This window comes from Helianthus annuus, chromosome 13 (genome assembly GCF_002127325.2).
Source record: "Helianthus annuus cultivar XRQ/B chromosome 13, HanXRQr2.0-SUNRISE, whole genome shotgun sequence".
Taxonomy (NCBI): Eukaryota; Viridiplantae; Streptophyta; class Magnoliopsida; order Asterales; family Asteraceae; genus Helianthus; species Helianthus annuus.
The window spans coordinates 118313304-118333165 of NC_035445.2; the positions used below are offsets into that span (position 1 = coordinate 118313304).

Here is a 19862-nt window from a genome sequence, read left to right on the forward strand (position 1 = left end):
ATTGATTGGATATATTAAAGCAATCTCATACACTTGGGTCAGGAATCGGGCAGGGCTCTCGGAAATAACATGGGAGAAATGGAGGAGTTTCAGTTTGTTAGCGTAATTGTATTGTATTATTGTACTTTTATTTTCTCTTGTTTGTACTATGCTTAAGCATCTTGCTTAAGGTTTTATAAAATTCCGCCCTTTCTCAAAAAAAAAAAAAAAAAAAAAACTTAATGGGTCAAAAATTAGCGGATCGATAAATAAATCCTTAATCACAAACCCTAAGACATAAGACTATCCACTATGGTGACTAAATTGCACAACCGGTTTTCACATGGCAAATAAGACAAAATTGTAGAAAATTATTTTAATTAAATGATTGAAATTTATGGACAACCAGGTTGGTATGGCAACCATTGGTTGCAACCAACAACCAACATAATATTAATTCTTTATTCATGTTTCTATTATTTAATTCTATTTCTTTATAGAGTTAATTACTGTTTTCGTCCCTGAGGTTTGTCAAAAATAACGGTTTCAGTCCATTAGTTTAAAAATTGCGATTTCAGTCCATTAGTTTCATTTTCGTAACCATTTCAGTCCACTAACTTAACTCCATCCATTTATTTTGTTAACTTTGAGTTAACTAACTAATTCAGGGACGGTTTGCGTCAGTTTTAGAAACACAGGGACTTAAGTGTAAACTCTAAAACATTAAAACAAAAAAAATAGTAAATTCCAAAAAATCCAAAAAAATTCCAAAAAAACCAAACAAATTCCAAAAAAATCTAAAAAATAATAAAAATTCTAAAAAATCATAAAAATTCTAAAAAATTCTAAAAAATCCAAAAAATCCGTTTCGGCGCGAACTGTTTCGAACCCGAGCTGTTTCGAGCTTAACCATTTCGACGCGAACCGTTTCGACCCGAACCGTTTCGAGCTGAACCGCCCGTACCGTTTCGACGCGAACCGTTTCAACCGTACCGTTTCGAGCCGAACCGTTTCGACCCGTACCCTTTCGAAGCCGAACCGTTTCGAGCTGAACCGTTTCGAACCGAACCGTTTCGAAGCCGAACAGTTTCAAGCTGTACCGTTTCGAACCGAACCGTGCCGTTTCGAACCGAACCGTTTCGAGCTGAACCGTTTTGAACCGAACCGTGCCGTATCGAACCGAACCGTTTCAAGCTGTACCGTTTCGACGCGAACCGTGCCGTATCGAACCGAAACGGTTCGGCTTCGAAACGGTACGGCTTCGAAACGGTTCGGGTCGAAACGGTACGGTTCGATACGGTTCAGCTCGAAACGGTTCGGTTCGATATGGCACGGTTCGGTTCGAAACGGTTCAGCTCGAAACGGTTCGGTTCGAAACGGCACGGTTCGGTTCGAAACGGTACGGCTTGAAACGGTTCGGCTTCGAAACGGTACGGGTCGAAACGGTTCGGTTCGAAACGGTACGGGTCGAAACGGTTCGGCTCGAAACGGTACGGGTCGAAACGATTCGCGTCGAAACGGTTCAGCTCGAAACGGTTCGGGTCGAAACGGTACGGACGGTTTAGCTCGAAACGGTTCGGGTTCGAAACAGTTTGCGCCGAAACGGATTTTTTGGATTTTTTAGATTTTTTTAGAATTTTTATGATTTTTTAGAATTTTTATTATTTTTTAGAATTTTTTGGAATTTGTTTGGTTTTTTGGAATTCTTTTGATATTTTGGAATTTACTATTTTTTTTGTTTTAATATTTTAGAGTTTACACTTAAGTCCCTGTGTTTCTAAAACTGACGCAAACCGTCCCTGAATTAGTTAGTTAACTCAAAGTTAACAAAATAAATGGATGGAGTTAAGTTAGTGGACTGAAATGGTTACGAAAATGAAACTAATGGACTTAATTCGCAATTTTTAAACTAATGGACTGAAACTGTTATTTTTGACAAACCTCAGGGACGAAAATAGTAATTAACTCTTCTTTATAATATTTAATTCTTTTTCCTTTTTTTATTATTTAACTTCTATTTGTTTATATAATAAAATATTAGTTTAGGTTGGGTTGTGATAGTGAGTGAAAAATTGGATTGGGTTGGGTTATGTAGGTGGAAGAGAGAGAGAAATTAGTATTTTAATATAAGATTGGGTTGGGTTGGGTTGTGATAGTGGATAGTCTAAGAGATTAGGCTCAAAACCTAGACACAAAAACCCCTCTCCCTCTCTCCCTTGCATCAACCCACCACCCCAACCCCATCGCCGCTAGCCGGCTGCTGCCACCACCTCTATCGGCAATTCCCATCGCCGACCACTGTCGTGACTCCGCACCCACACCAGAACTTGTACTTGTGAAGTGCTATATTGTCTAAAAAGCCCCCAACTTGACCTAACAAAATTACTATAATACCCATCATCTTGCTCTTCACTCTAATTGCTCGCTGCAACTACCATACTAGTTGGAAAGATATTGGTTTAACATTTCTAGCGACGATGGTGTGTGGGACGTGGTTTGGCTGATGTGGTTTGGCTGATGTGTCACCAGAAAACGCCCCTTCTAGCGACGATGACACATAGACTAAAGGGATAACTCTGATGAGATGGTATCAATGTTTTCAGGATCAACCCTTCTTTTATTTGCAACATCTCTTCTTCTTCTATTCTATCTCTCTAATTTAAACCATAACATATCCTAATTATTATTCATTGTTAGGAATTTAATCAGTTCGGAAAAATAGAGAAGCTACTAATCACTTTTCATCTACACCTGATGTAAATAAACAATAGTGAATTAAATTTCTTACCCGATTCACGAATCAAGCTTAAACAGGAATACAAAGAGCGTTACAAAATTTATATATATATATATATATTATATCTTTTACTAATGATCATTTATTCCAAAAGAGTAGAAATATTACCATCATAACATGGTCGAAAAATCACTTTTGCAGGCCTGAACTCCATGCCTTGCACAAGAAGGCCAGTAAAATTCCATTCATTTAAACTCTTGATATAACCATCCGCCTCAAAATAGGTATAAGAATCATTTGGTTGAAATTCCCACACTTGAATTTCCATCCAACCATCCTTCCTTAGTTTTGGATGACCTTTTACTTTACGGGTTCTTGGTGGTCTTTCATCTGTGCTAAGTTCGATAATTGGGGTATGAGGAGGAGTAAGTAGATAGATATATCGCTCTGTGCGGCTAAACTTCAAAGAGTGTCTGCTCCTAAAATGTGTTGCTACAATGTTCTCGTACATGGAGGTATTTTCAGGTAGTTTATACACGAGGTAACAGGCATAGATTGTCCCTGGTGATAAGAGTTGAGGTTTTATTTGTAAACTGAAAGCTAAATGATTTTTATCACAAGTCTCAGCCACCTCACCAAATCTGCAAGATAGTAGAGAAAGTATATGTGTCAGCTACTTCTAAGATACATGACTTCTTTTTCACAACACATACGCAAATACACCCCCCCCCCCCCCCGCACGCGCGCGCGCGCACACACACACACATATATATTTATATATATTGGGTTAGGTTCATCCGTGAACAACCCCTTGAGAGTCAACACTAGTGAACTAATCCTAGCCCTTGATTATCAATACACAAGTGTAAATTAACGGTCAGGACAGAGCCCTTATTGACTATCCAACCTTACTAAGGCCAAACAAGTTTTAAGCATTTATATGTTTAACAGAACCCTTATTGCAGAATGCAGTGAACAGTTAGTGTGCATTACACATCTTATGAATAAAATCGATGAGAAATAGAGAGATAACCTTGATCCTGGTAGTGACTTCCATACCCAACTTACTCGTCGTGATAGAAAATTCCATCCAAGGCTTTCTTCTTGTAAAATGCATCTTGCAGACAACATATGACATTTTTTTGAATTCTTGTTGATTGAAAACCACTCGCCCATAGAAGACCGCTGCTCGTCATTAAAAGCTCATCTTATTAGTAATCATCAAGTGCTAGCTAGCCTTGTTAAACCTCTATAATGAACCTTAATCAAAATAATGCTTGCAAAATGCTTCAAACTCAGTGACTAGCATACCCCATAACTGTTATGTTCTATGGTTTTCGGAAACTGTATAATTATACCTTACTAAGAATATTAAGTAGTATTGTAGCAGTGACTACTGACACTACAAGAAACGGGTACCTTTTAGCGGCGCCATGTGTCGCCGCCAAAAGCCTTTTTTATCGCCGCTATTGGTTTTAACTAATGAGTAGTTAAAATCAACCTGAAAGCCATGTATTAAGTAGTTTTTGTAATGGGTTGCTCATCGGAAGTTTAGGTGGTTTAAACTTTTGGAAAGTGTTTCTAGATGGTTTGGGTTTGTATAGGTTTTTAGGTATTCTCTTTAGAGACGAACATTTGGTACCAGGTACCGGTACTCTACCGGTATCGCTACCAAATTTCTTAGGCTATGCGGTATGGTGATAGTCCTTCCTTGGAGGATGATCCGCCACGTAGGATGAGTGTGAGGATGAGGCAAAGAGGATGGAGGTATGGAAATGGGGGGATGGACCTAAAACGTATATGTATATATTGTAAGGTGTGTGAGAGGGGGGGAGGGATGATTTTTGTCCTTTTGTGGACCGGCACCAACGTCTGGAAAGGGACGGTGAGGACGAAGCGGGGGGGGGGGGGGGGGGGTATTTTGCCCGGCGCCGGACCAGAACGAACCGGGGACGATCCCCATACCTCGCAGCCTTATACCGAATTATTTCTGGTACCCACTTTTTGACGTTTTCGATTCGGTACCGGTATTTTACCTAATTTTAACTTCAAATACTGGTACCGTACCAAGAGATTTCGGTGCCAATACCCAATTTTGGCAATTTTTAGTTCTAGTACAGAGCTCACCTCAATTTTTGTTGGTTGAGGAAGATATTTAATGTTCACTCATTTACATAGCAAATTCACCAATATTTATTTTCTTTTTTTTACTTTATTTTTCTAGTAATTCATTTAAAATATAATTTTATTTGTCTCAAATAACGTTTATATTTAACTTTAATTTTTTCGACATTCAAATGACATAAATTCTATTAAAACAAAATTCTTTCAAAATTTCCTTGATTATAAAAAAGAAATACTTTATTTGAAAAATAAAACTTGATTTTAAATAAAATTTATATTAGGATGCCAACTAAAAAACGAAAGTTCGTGGATTTAGTCATTTAGATTCTTTTAGAAAGTATTATTACAAGTTAGTAAAGAAATTTGTAAGTTAACTATATATTAAATGAATTCTTAAACAGAAAATAAATATTGTTGAATTTGCTATCTCAACAAGCTGAATATTTTTTCCTTCCTCAACCACATAATACCTTGAAACCTATACAACCCAAAAACCATGTATACATTATATTATGTTACGAGTAAACTTCTATTTTAGTCTTTCTGGTTTTACAGAAATATCCATTTCATTTTAAAGGAATTTTTTGACCTTTTTAGTTCGAAAGTTGGATTTTCATACCAATTATACAAGTAAACTATCCTATCCAATTTATTCTGTTAAGTTCGTGTAAAAAGACAATAATACCCATATTAATAAAATATTAAAAAACAATTTAAGAATCTCTCTCACCCTCTTTCTCCCACTCTCCCAATTTGAAGAATCTTTGGTCAACACGTCGCACACCACCAACGGCAATTACTGCTACAAATCACCCATTACACATGTAAACGAACGGAACGTTTATTAACTGTTCGTGAATTGTTTGTTGGGGAAGTTCATTTAATTAGACGAACAAATACGAACACACGTTTTGTTCGCTCATTTATGTCCGTGAACGTTTATTCATTTGTATTCCTTTATGTGTGTCCGTTTAAATTTTAGTAAATATATAAGTAGTTATATATATATATATATATATATATATATATATATATATATATATATATATATATATATATAGGGTAAGGTTCATGCGAGAACCACCTTATTGCGAGAACCGCGAGAACCAATGTGAGCACAACCTAAAATAGCTAAAAAAACCCTAACCCCCCACCCCCCAAAAACCTAAACCCCCCCCCCCCAAAAAAAAAAAAAAAAAAAAACCTAACCCCCCTCCCACCCAAAACCTAACCCCCCCCCCCCCAAGCTAAATGCTAAAAACTAAAACCCTCAAAAAACCTAACCCCCCCCCCCACCCCCAAAAACCTAAACCCCCTCCCCCACCCCCCAAAAACCTAAACCCCCCCCCCCCACCCCCCCCCACCCCAAAGCTAAAATGCTAAAAACTAAACCCCCAAAAAACCTAAAAAATCTAAAAAAAATCAAAAAAAATCTAAAATTTTTTTTTTATTTTTTTACTATTTTTTATGTTCAAATCACTACTTTTAGCCAAGAAGCTTTTGCTTAAGTCATCGAAGGTTCGAATGCTTCTGGCCAGTAGATCATTGAACCAGATTCGAGCAGCCCCTACAAGGGTTTGCATAAACATAAGGCAACACTCGGCGTTGGACCACTTCTCTATTCTTGCAGCCCTGGTGAAGATTTGGAGGTGATCTTCTGGATCTTCCTTTCCATCATACGTTCTTATGTGAGATGGCATTTTGATCCTTGTTTGGAAATCATAGTCAGCAATTTGTTGAGAAAAAAATGACAAATTGCTTGGCTTGTATGGTTTGGCCAGATCTTCTTCTGCTCTTGTGCCCGGATTGTTGCAAGCGTTCCCCTGGGTGGCCAGTACTTGGTTAATGAAATGTTGCCAAGGGAAGCTTGCCATCATTTGGGCCATCTTTGTGGCATGAGGTTGAAGCCTTGAAGGCTTTCTGGTGCAGTTGCATAGTTTATTCCCATAGGAGCACTCATGACAGCGCTTCGTGCCAAGGGAAGAATAGATAAGGCTTGCTCCCATGTGGTAGACACAGGAGGTGGAAGCCTTACAACAGGAGATTGTAGTAACTGATCCAAGGTTAACTCGTGTCCTATTAGTGCATCGGTTGCCACTGGCTGGGAAGAAGAATAAGGGGAAGGATGTCGGATCTGGCCTTGTAAACGTGTACGGATTTGGATTCGGAGGAGGATGGCTGCGACCAGCTTTGTTTCTTGACACAACAGGCTGTGAGCTCGTAAAAGGAAGTACAGGTGGCCTGGGTGATAATAAGGGCTCTGGCTCATCGTAATCTAGCCTAATTCTCAACCCTTTGTCTCTTTCCCTGTTCACGTATTGGTTAAGGAGAGACCTTAACTGTAGAAAATTGTTTACAACCCCCTCCGGTGTTAGGTCGATGCGTGTAGGAGTGCTTGTTGCACCGACATTAGGAGATGGGACCCCTGAACGGGACGGGGTTGACGTCTGAAAGGAAAGGAATTCAGGGTATGTGACTCCTGTTGGAGTGCATCCCGGAGTTGAAAACGAGGTAGGCATAACCAATGGAGTTTGGCTAGTGCTAGAAGTAGAGGTACGTGTTACTTAGTTTACCTTTGTGTCAAAATTGGAGCTACACTACTGGTCTTCAACGATGAATTTAGTGGCGTAGCCCCACGGTGGGCGCCAACTTGTTGTTACAACAAATGTGAGACCAAGTATAATGATGAGGCTGGTTAGGCAAAAGGCTTCAAGAGTCTTTTTTTGCCTAATGCATGTTACGAGTCCCCCTACGTATGCAATACGTAGGGTGGGGTCACCCCCTTTATCAATTGCTTGGAATTCAAGGCCGAGAATGACTCAACCCAGATTCTATGCATGCAATGTCATAGTTGTATTGAATGTGAAGAATAGAACATACAAAGTGTATATTCTATAGAGAGAGTCATAGATTTCGGAATGTGTTGTTAGGTGACCAAGAGTGGTCATTATAGAGAAAGGTAATCCTCAAATAAGAAACCTTTGACTAAGTGATCCGGTACTGCAGATAGGGGGTTGCCCGTTTTGGAGGGTTGAAGGCTTTAACCTGCGGATAAAAGAGTGTTTCTTCTCACATGTGTGCTTTTGCTGCTGAGTGAAGAAGTCAGACGTAAAGTGTGATGTGACACATCACTGTCCCATGCTTTTTGCTGTTCACCACAGCTGTCCGTTCTCCTGAACCCTTCAACCCTTTAAGCTATGTTTGTACTTATAGTTAGTTTATTAAGCTTGAGCTACCCACGTCATCAATCATCATCTTCCATTTTGGTTGGCCCCTGCATCTTCGCAATAACTTGCTCAGAATTGAAACCATCACAAAACCATGTTGACTATTATATGGTTCGTCACCCTCACCAACACCATGTTACTGCCTGATGTTATGCCCAAAACCTTCGGCTATGCTACTGCCTGATGTTACGACCGAAACCATCGGTTATATCTCCACCAATCGGAGTACAGTGTGGTGAATGTTTGTTCAGGTATAGTGATCGTGTAGACAATTATGCGTTGTCTGTTGATGAAGAGTGCTTTTCTGACGATTAATGGGATTTGAGGTTGAGGTGGTCAACTTGAATATTAGGTGTTGTTTGTTTTTTGCAAGAAGTGCTTCCTGACCTCTTATGTCTACGCCGCGCAGACCACGCGCAGACCTTTAGGTCTGAAGACTGTTTGTTTTATCGAAAACCTTTCACTAAAAAGGGTCTGCAAGACCTCCGTTTGGTGCAGACATTGACTTAAGTCTTCTAACCTCTTCTCCTCCTCTTCTAAACACTCTAAACACAAATCTCTTACACAAACCCTAGACTTTCACATCTCCCACAGATCCTCCACCCCTTCCTTCTCCCAGCCGCCACTCCTACATCTCCCTCACCTCCACAATGCCGCCGTCACCTCCCCCACCTCCCCCACCTCCACAGCCACCGCCGACAACTCCCCCACCTCCACCTCCACCTCCACAGCCAAATCTAGGGCCAGCTGGACCTGATACTCCTCTTTGGACAAATAATTATCCTGCGGTTGACGGGTCGTAACACAGACGGCGACTAAACAGAGGGTTGACCAGTGGCAGTTGATGGTGTACGGTGGTCCGCAGTGGCGTGAGATGATGATGATGATGATGATGATGATGATGATGATGATGATGATGATGCGGTTGTTGATGATTGTGGGGAAGCTTCTTGAAGATGTTCTTCATGCCTATCTTCTTCTCCATGTGTGAATTGTTTGTTGTTCTTGGTGAGTTGGTACCAACGAGGGAAAACATGGTTATCTCCAAGAGGTTGAGGATATTTATTACATGGTCTTGAAGAGTTTGGTCTTGAAGATGTTCTTTATGCCTATCTTCTTCTCCACTGTGGTTTTATAATTATACCCTAGGAAGGGGATATTTATTAGATGGTTATTTCCAAGAGGTGTTGTTGCTAATGATGATTTGGTTTAACAGATGCAAGCATTGTTCGAATAACATATGTATATTGTTTGATGATTTTAATGAAATAATATTTGTATTGGTTTTACATCTAAGAAATATGTGAACAGAAGTTAAAAGACAAATAGTCTTCTTCTTGCAGACTGCAGAGGTTTGGTCCACCTCTTCAGCTACAGATGTCTGCAGATGTGGTCTGCAGACTGCAGACATTTTACCTTTGAAAAAACAAACAGCACCTTAGAGAGATGGAGGGTGGTCGACGGTTTGTGTTCTCGAGAGACAACATATAATTTGTTTTGGTCTGATAAAACATGGGGTTTTGTATTGTATATATTATGGTATTTTAGATAAAAAAAAAAAAGTTAACATAAAAACGGATGGAGTTAGAGGACTAGACTATAACTAATACAAAAATCAAAATTTTGGAGTACAAAGTCAAAAAAAAAAAGTTAACATAAAAACGGATGGAGTTTGAGTACGGGACTATAACTAATACAAAAATCAAAATTTTGGAGTACAAAGTAAAAAAAAAAAAAAAAATATCTTTTAGACTAAAATGGAGATTTGTGTGAAAACACTGGAACTAAAGTGAGAGTTTACTCTAATGTTAAAGCACCTAAACTTCTAAAAATCTAGCCTTGTATTAGTCTAGAGTATGGTAACAATATGTACATCTTTCTATATAACTAAAATAGCAAACTACGAATAGAAGAATACGCATTGTGGGTTGTACCTCTTGTGGATCTTTGAGGTGCAGTCCTTTGCGTAGAAGAAAGTAGACTTCCTTCTTAGTCATCAATGAATGGTACGTGTCCTCTGACCATTCGAGTATTTCGGAGTAACCATTTGGCAACTTTTTTCCCCAATTAATGTCCGAATTTGTGACTAGTTGATTATCAACCTTATTCTTTTCCTCTAATTTTTTATCTGTCTCCTACAAATGAAACTTATGTTAGAATCTGTTGTATTCAAACAGTGAATAAAAAATTTCATGTTCACACAAATCTAAAATGATGGAAACAAAGAATTCAAGGTTACCAACATACAAGGTCTAATGGACAAAACTCAATGCCTTCAATACTAGGAGGATCTTGATCATATTGCTGAGACTTTTTCTCGCGCAAGAACTCAATGTCAAAATAATAGTCATTTTTGGTGCTAGTAAATTGGAACAATTCTGTCCTTCGCCATCCATCTTTCCCCAAATATCCAACACATGAAGTTGAATATTGTATCGTTGCATTCCATTTGTATTTAAAGGGTATACGCAAATTAGGTATATCTCGTTTTCCAGAATCATAGACAAGGTTTACAACATATGTGACATGAGGTGATAAGAACTGCGTCTCAACTGTTAGCCTCCAATATGGTGTTGATAAATGCCTGAATAGGAATTGAAATCTGCACAAGTTGGATATCACATAACACAGTCACATTTATGCACACAATACATAAGGTACACACAAATCGTTGTTTAGGCAGATCTAACATGTTGCCAATCGAGCCCAAGAACACGAACCCCGAATTTTGATCTAAACCAAGATAGACACTTCTATAAATAATTCTTGACACACTTACAATATCAATTTACACTAAAATATGTTGGCGATGTACAAAAAAGCTTTAAAGTGATATTCATCTAGTTATTCGTGTGTTCTTACTTTGGTTTGTATACAAACTTGGATCCCACACTTGTTTGTGTATTTAACAATAAGGAATAGGTGTTATATCAATCATATAAGGACCTACAGACATGTGTCATGTTTTTAGGGCATCTAGATTTGGTTTTTGACGGGAAAATAATGGGGCATTCTTTTAAGAAAGTAATTTCATATTTAATTTCTTTTTTTCGTTTAAAATTACAATAATTTCCTTTTCAAATTTCCGTTTACAACTTTTCTCCGTATGATTTTTTTTATTTATGGTATAATTCATTTGTATCTTTGAAATTTAGCTTGTGACCAAATTTTTTTAATCAATTTCACAATTATACTTTCCTTTATTTATATACAATCGATTACGCATTAATTAAGCAACACATCTATATAATAGATTCAAAATTAAAACCAAAATTGTTAATCAAAATACATAGTTTTTTTTTTAGACGTAGTTGGAAGAATAATATGGGCGAAAGAGTAGCTAAAACATTTATTTTGATTTTTTATATGGGATTTTAGGTAAGTCAACATTTCTTTAACATAAACAACAATTGTTTCCGCATAATTTTCTAATACATTTCCATCGTATTATATTATTATGTCTGTTACTACTCACATTAATGATTTCAATACCCTTATATTCCGTTTATTATAAGTTGATATTAAATTTGATGATGAGATACAAGCTTTGCTTCTTTTATCGTCGTTACCGGATAGTTGGTCAGGATCAGTCACGGGCTCACGGCTATCATTGGTTCAACTGAAAACACTAAGCTCACATTTGCAGGCATTCGTGACTTTATCTTAGGAGAAGACATTAGGAGGAAGAGTGCATGTGAATCATCCAATGCTCTACTTAGCATTGAGGGAAGAGGTAGGAAAAAAGAGAGGAGAAACAGTAACATCGAAAGATCTAAGTCTAAAGCTAGAAGGGGAGTTTAGAACCAAGAAAGGACATATAGTGTTGGAAATGTGATGAGTTTCGGCATTTTAGAAGTCAGTGTACTGAACCTCATAGAGAGAAAAAGGAGGTGATTGCTGCCACATCCTCATATTCAGAGGAAGCTCTTATTTGTTGTGTAAAAATTCTGTTGAAGACTAGATTATGGATTCAGGAGCATCTTTTCATGCTACTTCTAACTCAAAGAAGATAAAGAATCTACAAATAGTTAACTTTGGTAAAGTTCATTTGGCTAATAGTTATTGTCTTGACATTACATGAGTTGGAAATAGATTTAAAAAGACTATTGGGAACCATTTGGGCCTTGAAGAATGTTTGGGTCATTCCTGGTCTGAAGAGGATGTTGATATCCATTAAACAACTTGATGATTAGGGATATTGTCCATTTTGGTTTAGGGCAATGGAAAGTTGTTAAGGATAGTATGGTAATTGCTAGAGGAAAGAAGAGAGGTACACTATACATGGTTGGGGTACCAACTGACGGGGTTAATGAAGTGACCCGTGGACCGAGTCTATCCAAGTTGTGGCATCAACGACTCGGCCACATGAGTGAAAAGGGGCATAAAGATGCTTGTTTCCAGAGGTAAAATTCCAGATCTAAAGAAGGTAGAATCTGAATTCTGTGAACCGTGTGTTTATGGAAAGAAGAAGAGTGTATCTGTGAAGACATGGAAAGCACCAAAAGCTCAAAAGTTGGAGCTTATCCATTCAGATGTTTTCCGACCTACACGTGTTGATCCTTGGGAGGCTCGAGGTATTATGTGACTTTCATAGACGACGCCACTCATAAGGTATGGATCTTCTTTCTTAAAAGTAAATTTTAAGTATTTGATGTGTTTAAGAAATGGAAAACTGTTGTTGAACTTGAATCTGAGTGCAAGGTAAAACGCTTAAAACCGGACAACAGAGGAGAGTATATTAGCGTAGTGCTCACTAGATATTCTGATAAGCGTGGCATTCGATTGATAAAGATAGTTCCAGGCACTCCTTAACAAAATAGAGTTGCAGAAAGGATGAACAGAACATTAAACGAGAGAGCCAGAAGTATGAGAATCAATGTAGGGCTTCCAAAGATGTTACGAACAGTTGCAGTTAACATTGTTGCCTACCTTATCAACCGAGGGCTTTCAATTCCATTGGGTTTCAAAGTACCACAAGAAGAATGGAAGGGTCTAGCTGTTAATTATGAGCACTTGAAGGTTTTCAGGTGTAGTGCATATGATTTGGTTCAAGATGGTGATAAGATAGATGCAAAAGCCAAGAAGTACATCTTCATTGGTTATGGGTCAGATCAAATGGGCTACATGCTTTGGGACTCAGAAAGCATAAAAGTGGTCAGAAGCAAGCATGCTACATTCAACGAGGCTGAATTATACAAAGATAGAAAGGATTCAAACTAGAGGGTTCAGAGAGAGTGTGCTGAGGTTGAGATTGGCAATCAGAAACAAGCTCCCGAAACAGTTACCGAAACAAGAACTAATACAAGTGTCGGCATAGTTCCTAAGTTTGAAGATAGTGGAAATGAATAGTCATGGGGAGCATCTGACAGTGGGAGTTCAGATTCTGAAGACGAATAGTCCTCGCAGTTGCCTGACCAGACTTTAAGGCGGTCCACCAGAGCAAAGAAAAAGCCTGCCAAGTATAGTCTAGGTTTTCTCTTAACAGAAAACGGTGAACCCGAAAGCTACCTTGAAGCAGTCAAGATGAAAGATTCGCGCCAGTGGGAGAATGCTATGAAGAATGAGATGAGCTTTATAGAAAAGAACAAGACATGGGTCTTGGTTAAGCTTCCGCTAGACAAGAGAGCATTACAGAATAAATGGGTCTTCAGGGTCAAGGAAGAACATGATGGTTGTAAACGGTACAAAACCTGTTTAGTGGTCAAGGGATTTCAACAGAATAAAGGGGGTTGATTATGTCATTATGATGAGATCTTCTCTCCAGTGGTGAAGATGACTACCATCAGATTAGTTCTGAATCTTGTAGTTGCAGAAAGTTTGCATCTAGAATAGCTAGATCCGAAAACGATGTTTCTACATGGTGACCTAGACGAAGACATTTATATTGCACAACTTGAGGGGTTTCAAGTTGTTGAAAAAGAAAATTAGGTCTGCAAATTCAAGAACATGTATGGCCTAAAATAGGTATCTCGATAGTGGTACATGAAGTTTGATAATTTCATGGAGAGATCGGGATTCAATAGATGCTAGATGGATCATTGCTGCTATCTGTCAGCTCTTATATCATATTGTTATTTTATGTTAATGATATGTTGATTGCAATATGCAAGAGATAAGCAAGTTGAAGTAGCAAATGTCCAAAGAGTTCGAGATGAAGGATTTGGGTCTAGCCAAACAGATACTTAGGATGAACATCGTCAGAAACAAAAAGGATGGTTCTTTAACACTATCTCAGGAGAAATACATAGGGAAAGTGTTTTAAAGATTCAAGATGAATGATGAAAAGACCAAGCCTAGAAATACTCCATTGAGTAGTCATTTGAAGCTTACCAAAGACTAGTCACCTAAATCTAAAGAAGAAAGATTAGAGATGTCTAAAGTTCCATATGCATTAACGGTCGAAAGTCTCATGTATGCCATGGTCTGCACTCGACCAGGTATTGCTCTTGTCGTTAGAGTTGCTCATGCATTGAGACAATGAGAGTGCAACAAAACTTGCTAAGAATTTAGTGTATCATGGGAAAACAAAGCACATCGGGATGAGGTATCACTTCGTGAGAGGATTGATCAGTGATGGGACAATCAGCTTGAAGAACATCTTAGGTGCTAAGAATCCAACAGACATGTTTACCAAGTGCGTGGTGTTGGATAAGCTGAAGCTAGCTTCGTCTGGCCTTCAGGAATAGTGATGATGAGAAGGCGGGGTAACTAGGGAGATTTGAAGATCAGGGGGATTTTCATTTACACAAGTATAGAAGAGATGGTATAGTTCGAGGTCCAAAGACACCAAGTGGGATATTGTTGGCAATGTGTTATCATCGGCCCACTAAGCCTAGTCAAGAATTAGAGAGAAAGCGGGAAAGGTTCAGCTGGCCCTAACCTAAAGGGACCAGTTGACTTAGTATCTTGTTTAGCAAGTTTAGTAAAGGGTTAAACCCTAATAGGCTTGTATAGATATATCTCTTTTAGTAAAGGGTTAAACCTTAATACGCTAGTATAAATATACCTCTTGTACTTGTAACTCTGCAATCACTCAATAATACGAAACTGTATTTGCCCCTGTGGACGTAAATTGCACACCACGACTAAACCACGTAAATCTCTCATGTCAGATTTCTTGCTTTCCTGTTTATTTGTGTTTATTTGTGTTTGTGCGTTGCTCGTTCGATCCTAACAAAAGAAACCCTGATAAACAATTCTTTCAAATTCTAATCCTACTCAAATACCACTTTTATTTATAAAATATAACCTAGACAATTGAAATACTATTTTCAAATCATCCCTTCAACTTTCATGCTCTTCCAAACCAACCCTCTTTCTTTCGTACGATTAAGATTTCCTCCTTTATACTAGGACTTCAATAGTTCAAACAACCACAAGCATTAAATTATGGCATAGTAACTGATGATCAAAAACATTACATTGGGTCTTAAATAACTGAGATATAAGCAAAATTGTTAAAATGCAGATAAGATTAAGTTTTAACATAATTTTTTTACACCTAAATATCAGATGGGGAGTTTCATTTGAGAAGAAAATTTAATTAAGTAAAAAAAAAATGATACAATTGTAAAATATTAAAGACTATCATCCCTCACACAAAATTTTTTTGTCTACACTAACTATATTAGATTTGCAATTTTACCAATATAAAACAAATATTAAATGATGTAAAATGAAGCATTGTTAGTGGTTGAAATTTCTTCTGTTTTATTCTTATAAAAAATTTCTTCTCATTTGAACACTCTACATTATCACATAACAATTTGAACCCATATCACTTTTGTAAAGGGCACACACCATACCACTATAGACCTAACAAAAATTAGTTAACTCGAGCACGATATTAAGGTGTTAAGACATCTTGTAAATATGGGAGAGAACATATAGATAATATATAAGATATGTTTTCTACAAATACATTAAAATTAAGAAGCAAAACTACACAATATCACCTTATAAGGGCATGATTTTATTTAACCTAAAAAGGAATTTTTTTTTTTAAATGACTTATTAAGTTATGACTTTTTAAAAATAAGTTTTTAAAAAAGTGTTTAAATTAACTTATAGGATGGGAAAAGCTAATAAGTCAATAAGTTGTTTTTAAAAAATGTTTGGCTTGGCTTATTGGTGTAAAAATGACTAAAAGGGCTCAAAAAGTTATAAACTGCTCAAAAAATCACATCATTTTAACTTCTCAAAAATGACTTTTTCTCCTTTACAAAAAGTTATTTTGAAAAGTTATTTTAGGTTTGCCAAATACAAAATCTCCTTATTAGCTTTTTGAAAAAAGCTAATAAGTTAATAAGTTGGTTCAAAAAGCTTAGCCAAACATGCTCTAAAACTGGAAATATATGAATACAAGATGGTAAACTGACCTTGAAACTGGTCTTGTAATTGGTTCGAGGTATAGTCTTTCATATTTAGAAATACATCTTTCTGCAGATATGAGTTCACAATGTTCTCCTTTCTTGTTTACCCAAAACCACTGCCAAATAGACACCTTGTTTTGATATATCACAAAAACTAAAGTAAAGAGAAAACGCATAAGTGTAGGTTCTGGTGGGGGTTCAGGTATAATATGAAACGATAATCGACATCATTTGTGTATACTTTATAAGTGCCTCCGTAGTCGTAGGTTATGTCGCGCCACTAGCTCACATAGCGCCAAGGTTTAAAAGAACGGAAACGAGTTTTGAGGAGTTTCTCCCTTCGCCTCACGAGGCGTAAGCCTCGAGGCGAAACGGGGTGTAAGGCCGAGGCGGTATTAATAAATAAATACAAAAATTATATATATAATAATACTAACTAATTTCATCATCAGATTCATCAAAATCATCAAAAACACACATAAAAGGACATGAAATGCTTGAAATTGACACAAACGGTCGAAAACATCAAAAACCTAAGGCGCAACCTTTCTTAGCGCCTCAGCCCCTCCGAGGCGCATATACAATAAAAATCCCATGAGGCTCAGACTCGTTTTTTAGCCGTTTCGTCTTGAGGCGCGCCTGGAGGCGCACGCCTCAAGCATTTTTTTAAACTAAGCATAGCTTCCCATGGCGTCGTGCAACACCGTTACGACCGGCACCATGTGCGACTTTTTGAAGACTCACGCGAAAATCATAACGCCAAATTTTTTTATTGTTTCAAGAAAATGACCGTTGAATGGTCATATTATTTAAAAAAAAATCCTAAAATCTCTATACATATCCAACTTAGTCTTTAACATTTAAGGGAGGTTCTTTTTACTAGGGCTGTGCAACGGTTTAAAACCGGATCGAATCGAATTGAATCGGGACCGAATCAGAACCGTTTAATTCTAAATATAATAACCGGAACCGAACCGTATTCTAGCGGTTCCGGTTCGATTCGGAACCGAGTTAAACGGTTCTTGCGTAAATGGTTCTTGTCGGAACCGGTTGTCAATTAAATCTTAAAAATAAGAACAAAATAAAAAAAAAGTTAAAACAATAAACCGTTTATAACATATAACTAAGAGTTGCAACATCCAAAAGTCAAATCAAACAGAGTAAAAGTAGCAACAATAAAATGTTTTAAACCGAAAGTATACAATGTAAAAAACAAAAGTTAACTAAAAAACTTTTAGTTAACCATCACAAAAACTTCATTCAAACATTGTATCAAAACTATTTTTATATTCTTTAATAATAGATACATTTTTTTAAATATAATATTCAAAGTTTAAATGAATTAATAGGGTTTTTAAATTTATTATTTAAAGTTTAAAACCAAACTGGTTCTAGCGGTTCTTTAAACAAAACCGCCGGTTATAACCGGAACCGAAACGGGAACCGTTTTCTCCCAAACTTAAGAACCGGAATCGGATCCGAAATCCAACAATACAATTCGGATCTGGCGGTTCCGGTTCAGTTCCCCGGATCTGGCGGTTCAGAACCGTAAATTGCTCAGCCCTACTTTTAATTTATTTTGTCTGAATTTTGTCGTAAAGCTAATAAATATTGTGACGAAATTGCTATAAATGTTTTTTGTGTGGAAATTTTGTTGGAAAATTGTAAAAAAGTTTTGGGTTTTTTTTTTTTTTTGGTTTTCTTTTTTGTTAGAAAACTGTAGAAAACTTGTAACAAAATTTGAGTTGTGGGAAATTTGTGGGAAACTTTTGTAGGAAAATATGTAGTTTTCTAGTAGTGTCAGATGATCTCCAACCTCCTTGTTTTTTTGCTTCGTAGTGTGAATTTTACGAAATTTTCTGAAATATTTTATGTGCCTTAAAATATTGGATTTTGAGAGTCTGGTCCCCCTGATTTTACCGAAAATTAAGAGATATGCCAATAAATAGAAGAAAATTACCGTTTTACCATCGTCAACTAGTATCCCTTTCAAGAAAAGTAAGAGAAGATGACTTTGGGATATGTAGGTTAGAGTATATGTCGCACGATATGCAATCTTCTTCATTTTCTCAAAGTTCATGCTCTTTCCCAAATCTTCAAAAAGCTCCTTTTAAGAATATTTAAAATTCATTCACTAAATCTAGGATTGAAACATGGGAAACATTTTATAAAAGAATGATTACTTACTTGTACTTTAAGAGCAATCTCAAGTTGTTGCATAATCTTGGCCATCGTTGGTCGTTCTTCACGAGCTTTTTTTAAGCATTGATAAGCGATGGTTGAAAACGTTTTAAAAGATAACGGGTCCATTTGTTCCTTTAGACCATGAAAAATTATGTCATCTAGTCTATTTTTGTCAAAACATTTTTGCCACATATGCACTAAAACTTTAAACTGCCCACCATCATAGTATTCACAACATAATGCGCCACACATTACTTCAAACAACACCACTCCAAAAGAATACACGTCAGACTCTTTTGATAGAAAACCCGTTTCCCAATAGATAGGATCACAATACCCTGGGGTACCAACAGCATTAGAGAACAAGTATGTTCGGGGTTGGTTAGCAGGACCAACTTTTGATAGACCAAAATCTGAAACTTTAGCGGCCCATTTCTCATCTAGAAGAATGTTCGAGCTTTTAATATCTCGATGGATAACTCTTTGTTGAGTCTCCTTAGGATCATGAAGATACTTTAGGCCGCGTGCAATCCCAATGCATATCTTGAGACGTTGTGTCCATGTAAGACTAGCGTCTCCTAGATGGCGGTCAAGGCTCCCATGAGATGCATACTCGTACACGAGGATCCTCTCATCACCCTCAATGCAAAAGTATAAGAGAGAGACCAAATTTTCATGCTTGCACTTGGAAAGCATGAGGATTTCTTTCAAGAACTCAACATTTCCTTGCCCGAAGTTACGATCTAGACGCTTACAAGCAACTATGATTTGTCCTTCCCGACAAGAGAGTTCTCCTTTATACACCGATCCAAACCCCCCACGTCCAATTAGTTTGTTACGTGCAAAATTGTCTGTGGCCGATATAATATCTTTCAGTTGAATTTTGAGGTGATCAAACTCTTCCATGAAAGACATTTTATGGATATAACAAGTAGAGAGAAAATTGAGAGCTGAAAACAATGGTAATAAATAGCTTGAATAGAAATCAAATCTCCTTCTATAAGCAATAGATTAGAATATAACACTATATTTTATTATTTTAAAATTATCAATCATAAAGCGTGTTTTACATTGATTCAGAACTGGATTTATTTTGATTTGGTGATGAGAATGTCAACACATATGATTGTGTTGCATATGCATAAGATTTGGAATTCCTTCTATAAGCAATAGATCAGAATATAACACTATATTTTATTATTTTAAAATTATATCAATCATAAAGCATGTTTTACATTG

At 37.2% G+C, this 19862-nt stretch overlaps 1 protein-coding gene across 1 annotated transcript; it reads right to left on the bottom strand.

Moving 5' to 3' along the window:
* Positions 1-2736: 2736 nt before the first annotated feature.
* Positions 2737-19533, bottom strand: LOC110901553. Its single transcript, XM_022148372.2, has 7 exons — positions 18627-19533; positions 18400-18546; positions 16446-16555; positions 10315-10669; positions 10002-10202; positions 3750-3901; positions 2737-3357 (listed from the first exon to the last, which is right to left on the bottom strand). Exons 1-7 carry the CDS (start codon positions 19527-19529, stop codon positions 2859-2861), a joined length of 2367 nt encoding a protein of 788 aa, XP_022004064.2. The 5' UTR covers positions 19530-19533; the 3' UTR covers positions 2737-2858.
* Positions 19534-19862: the final 329 nt, after the last annotated feature.

Excerpts from the sequence above, each read along its gene's own strand:
- LOC110901553 (XM_022148372.2), bottom strand. The coding sequence starts at position 19,529 with ATGGAAGAGTTTGATCACCTCAAAATTCAACTGAAAGATATTATATCG. Across the intron at positions 18,547-18,626 it reads AGATTGCTCTTAAAGTACAA|GAGCTTTTTGAAGATTTGGG; the intron begins GTAAGTAATCAT and ends TATTCTTAAAAG. Across the intron at positions 3,358-3,749 it reads AAGTCACTACCAGGATCAAG|ATTTGGTGAGGTGGCTGAGA; the intron begins GTTATCTCTCTA and ends ACTATCTTGCAG.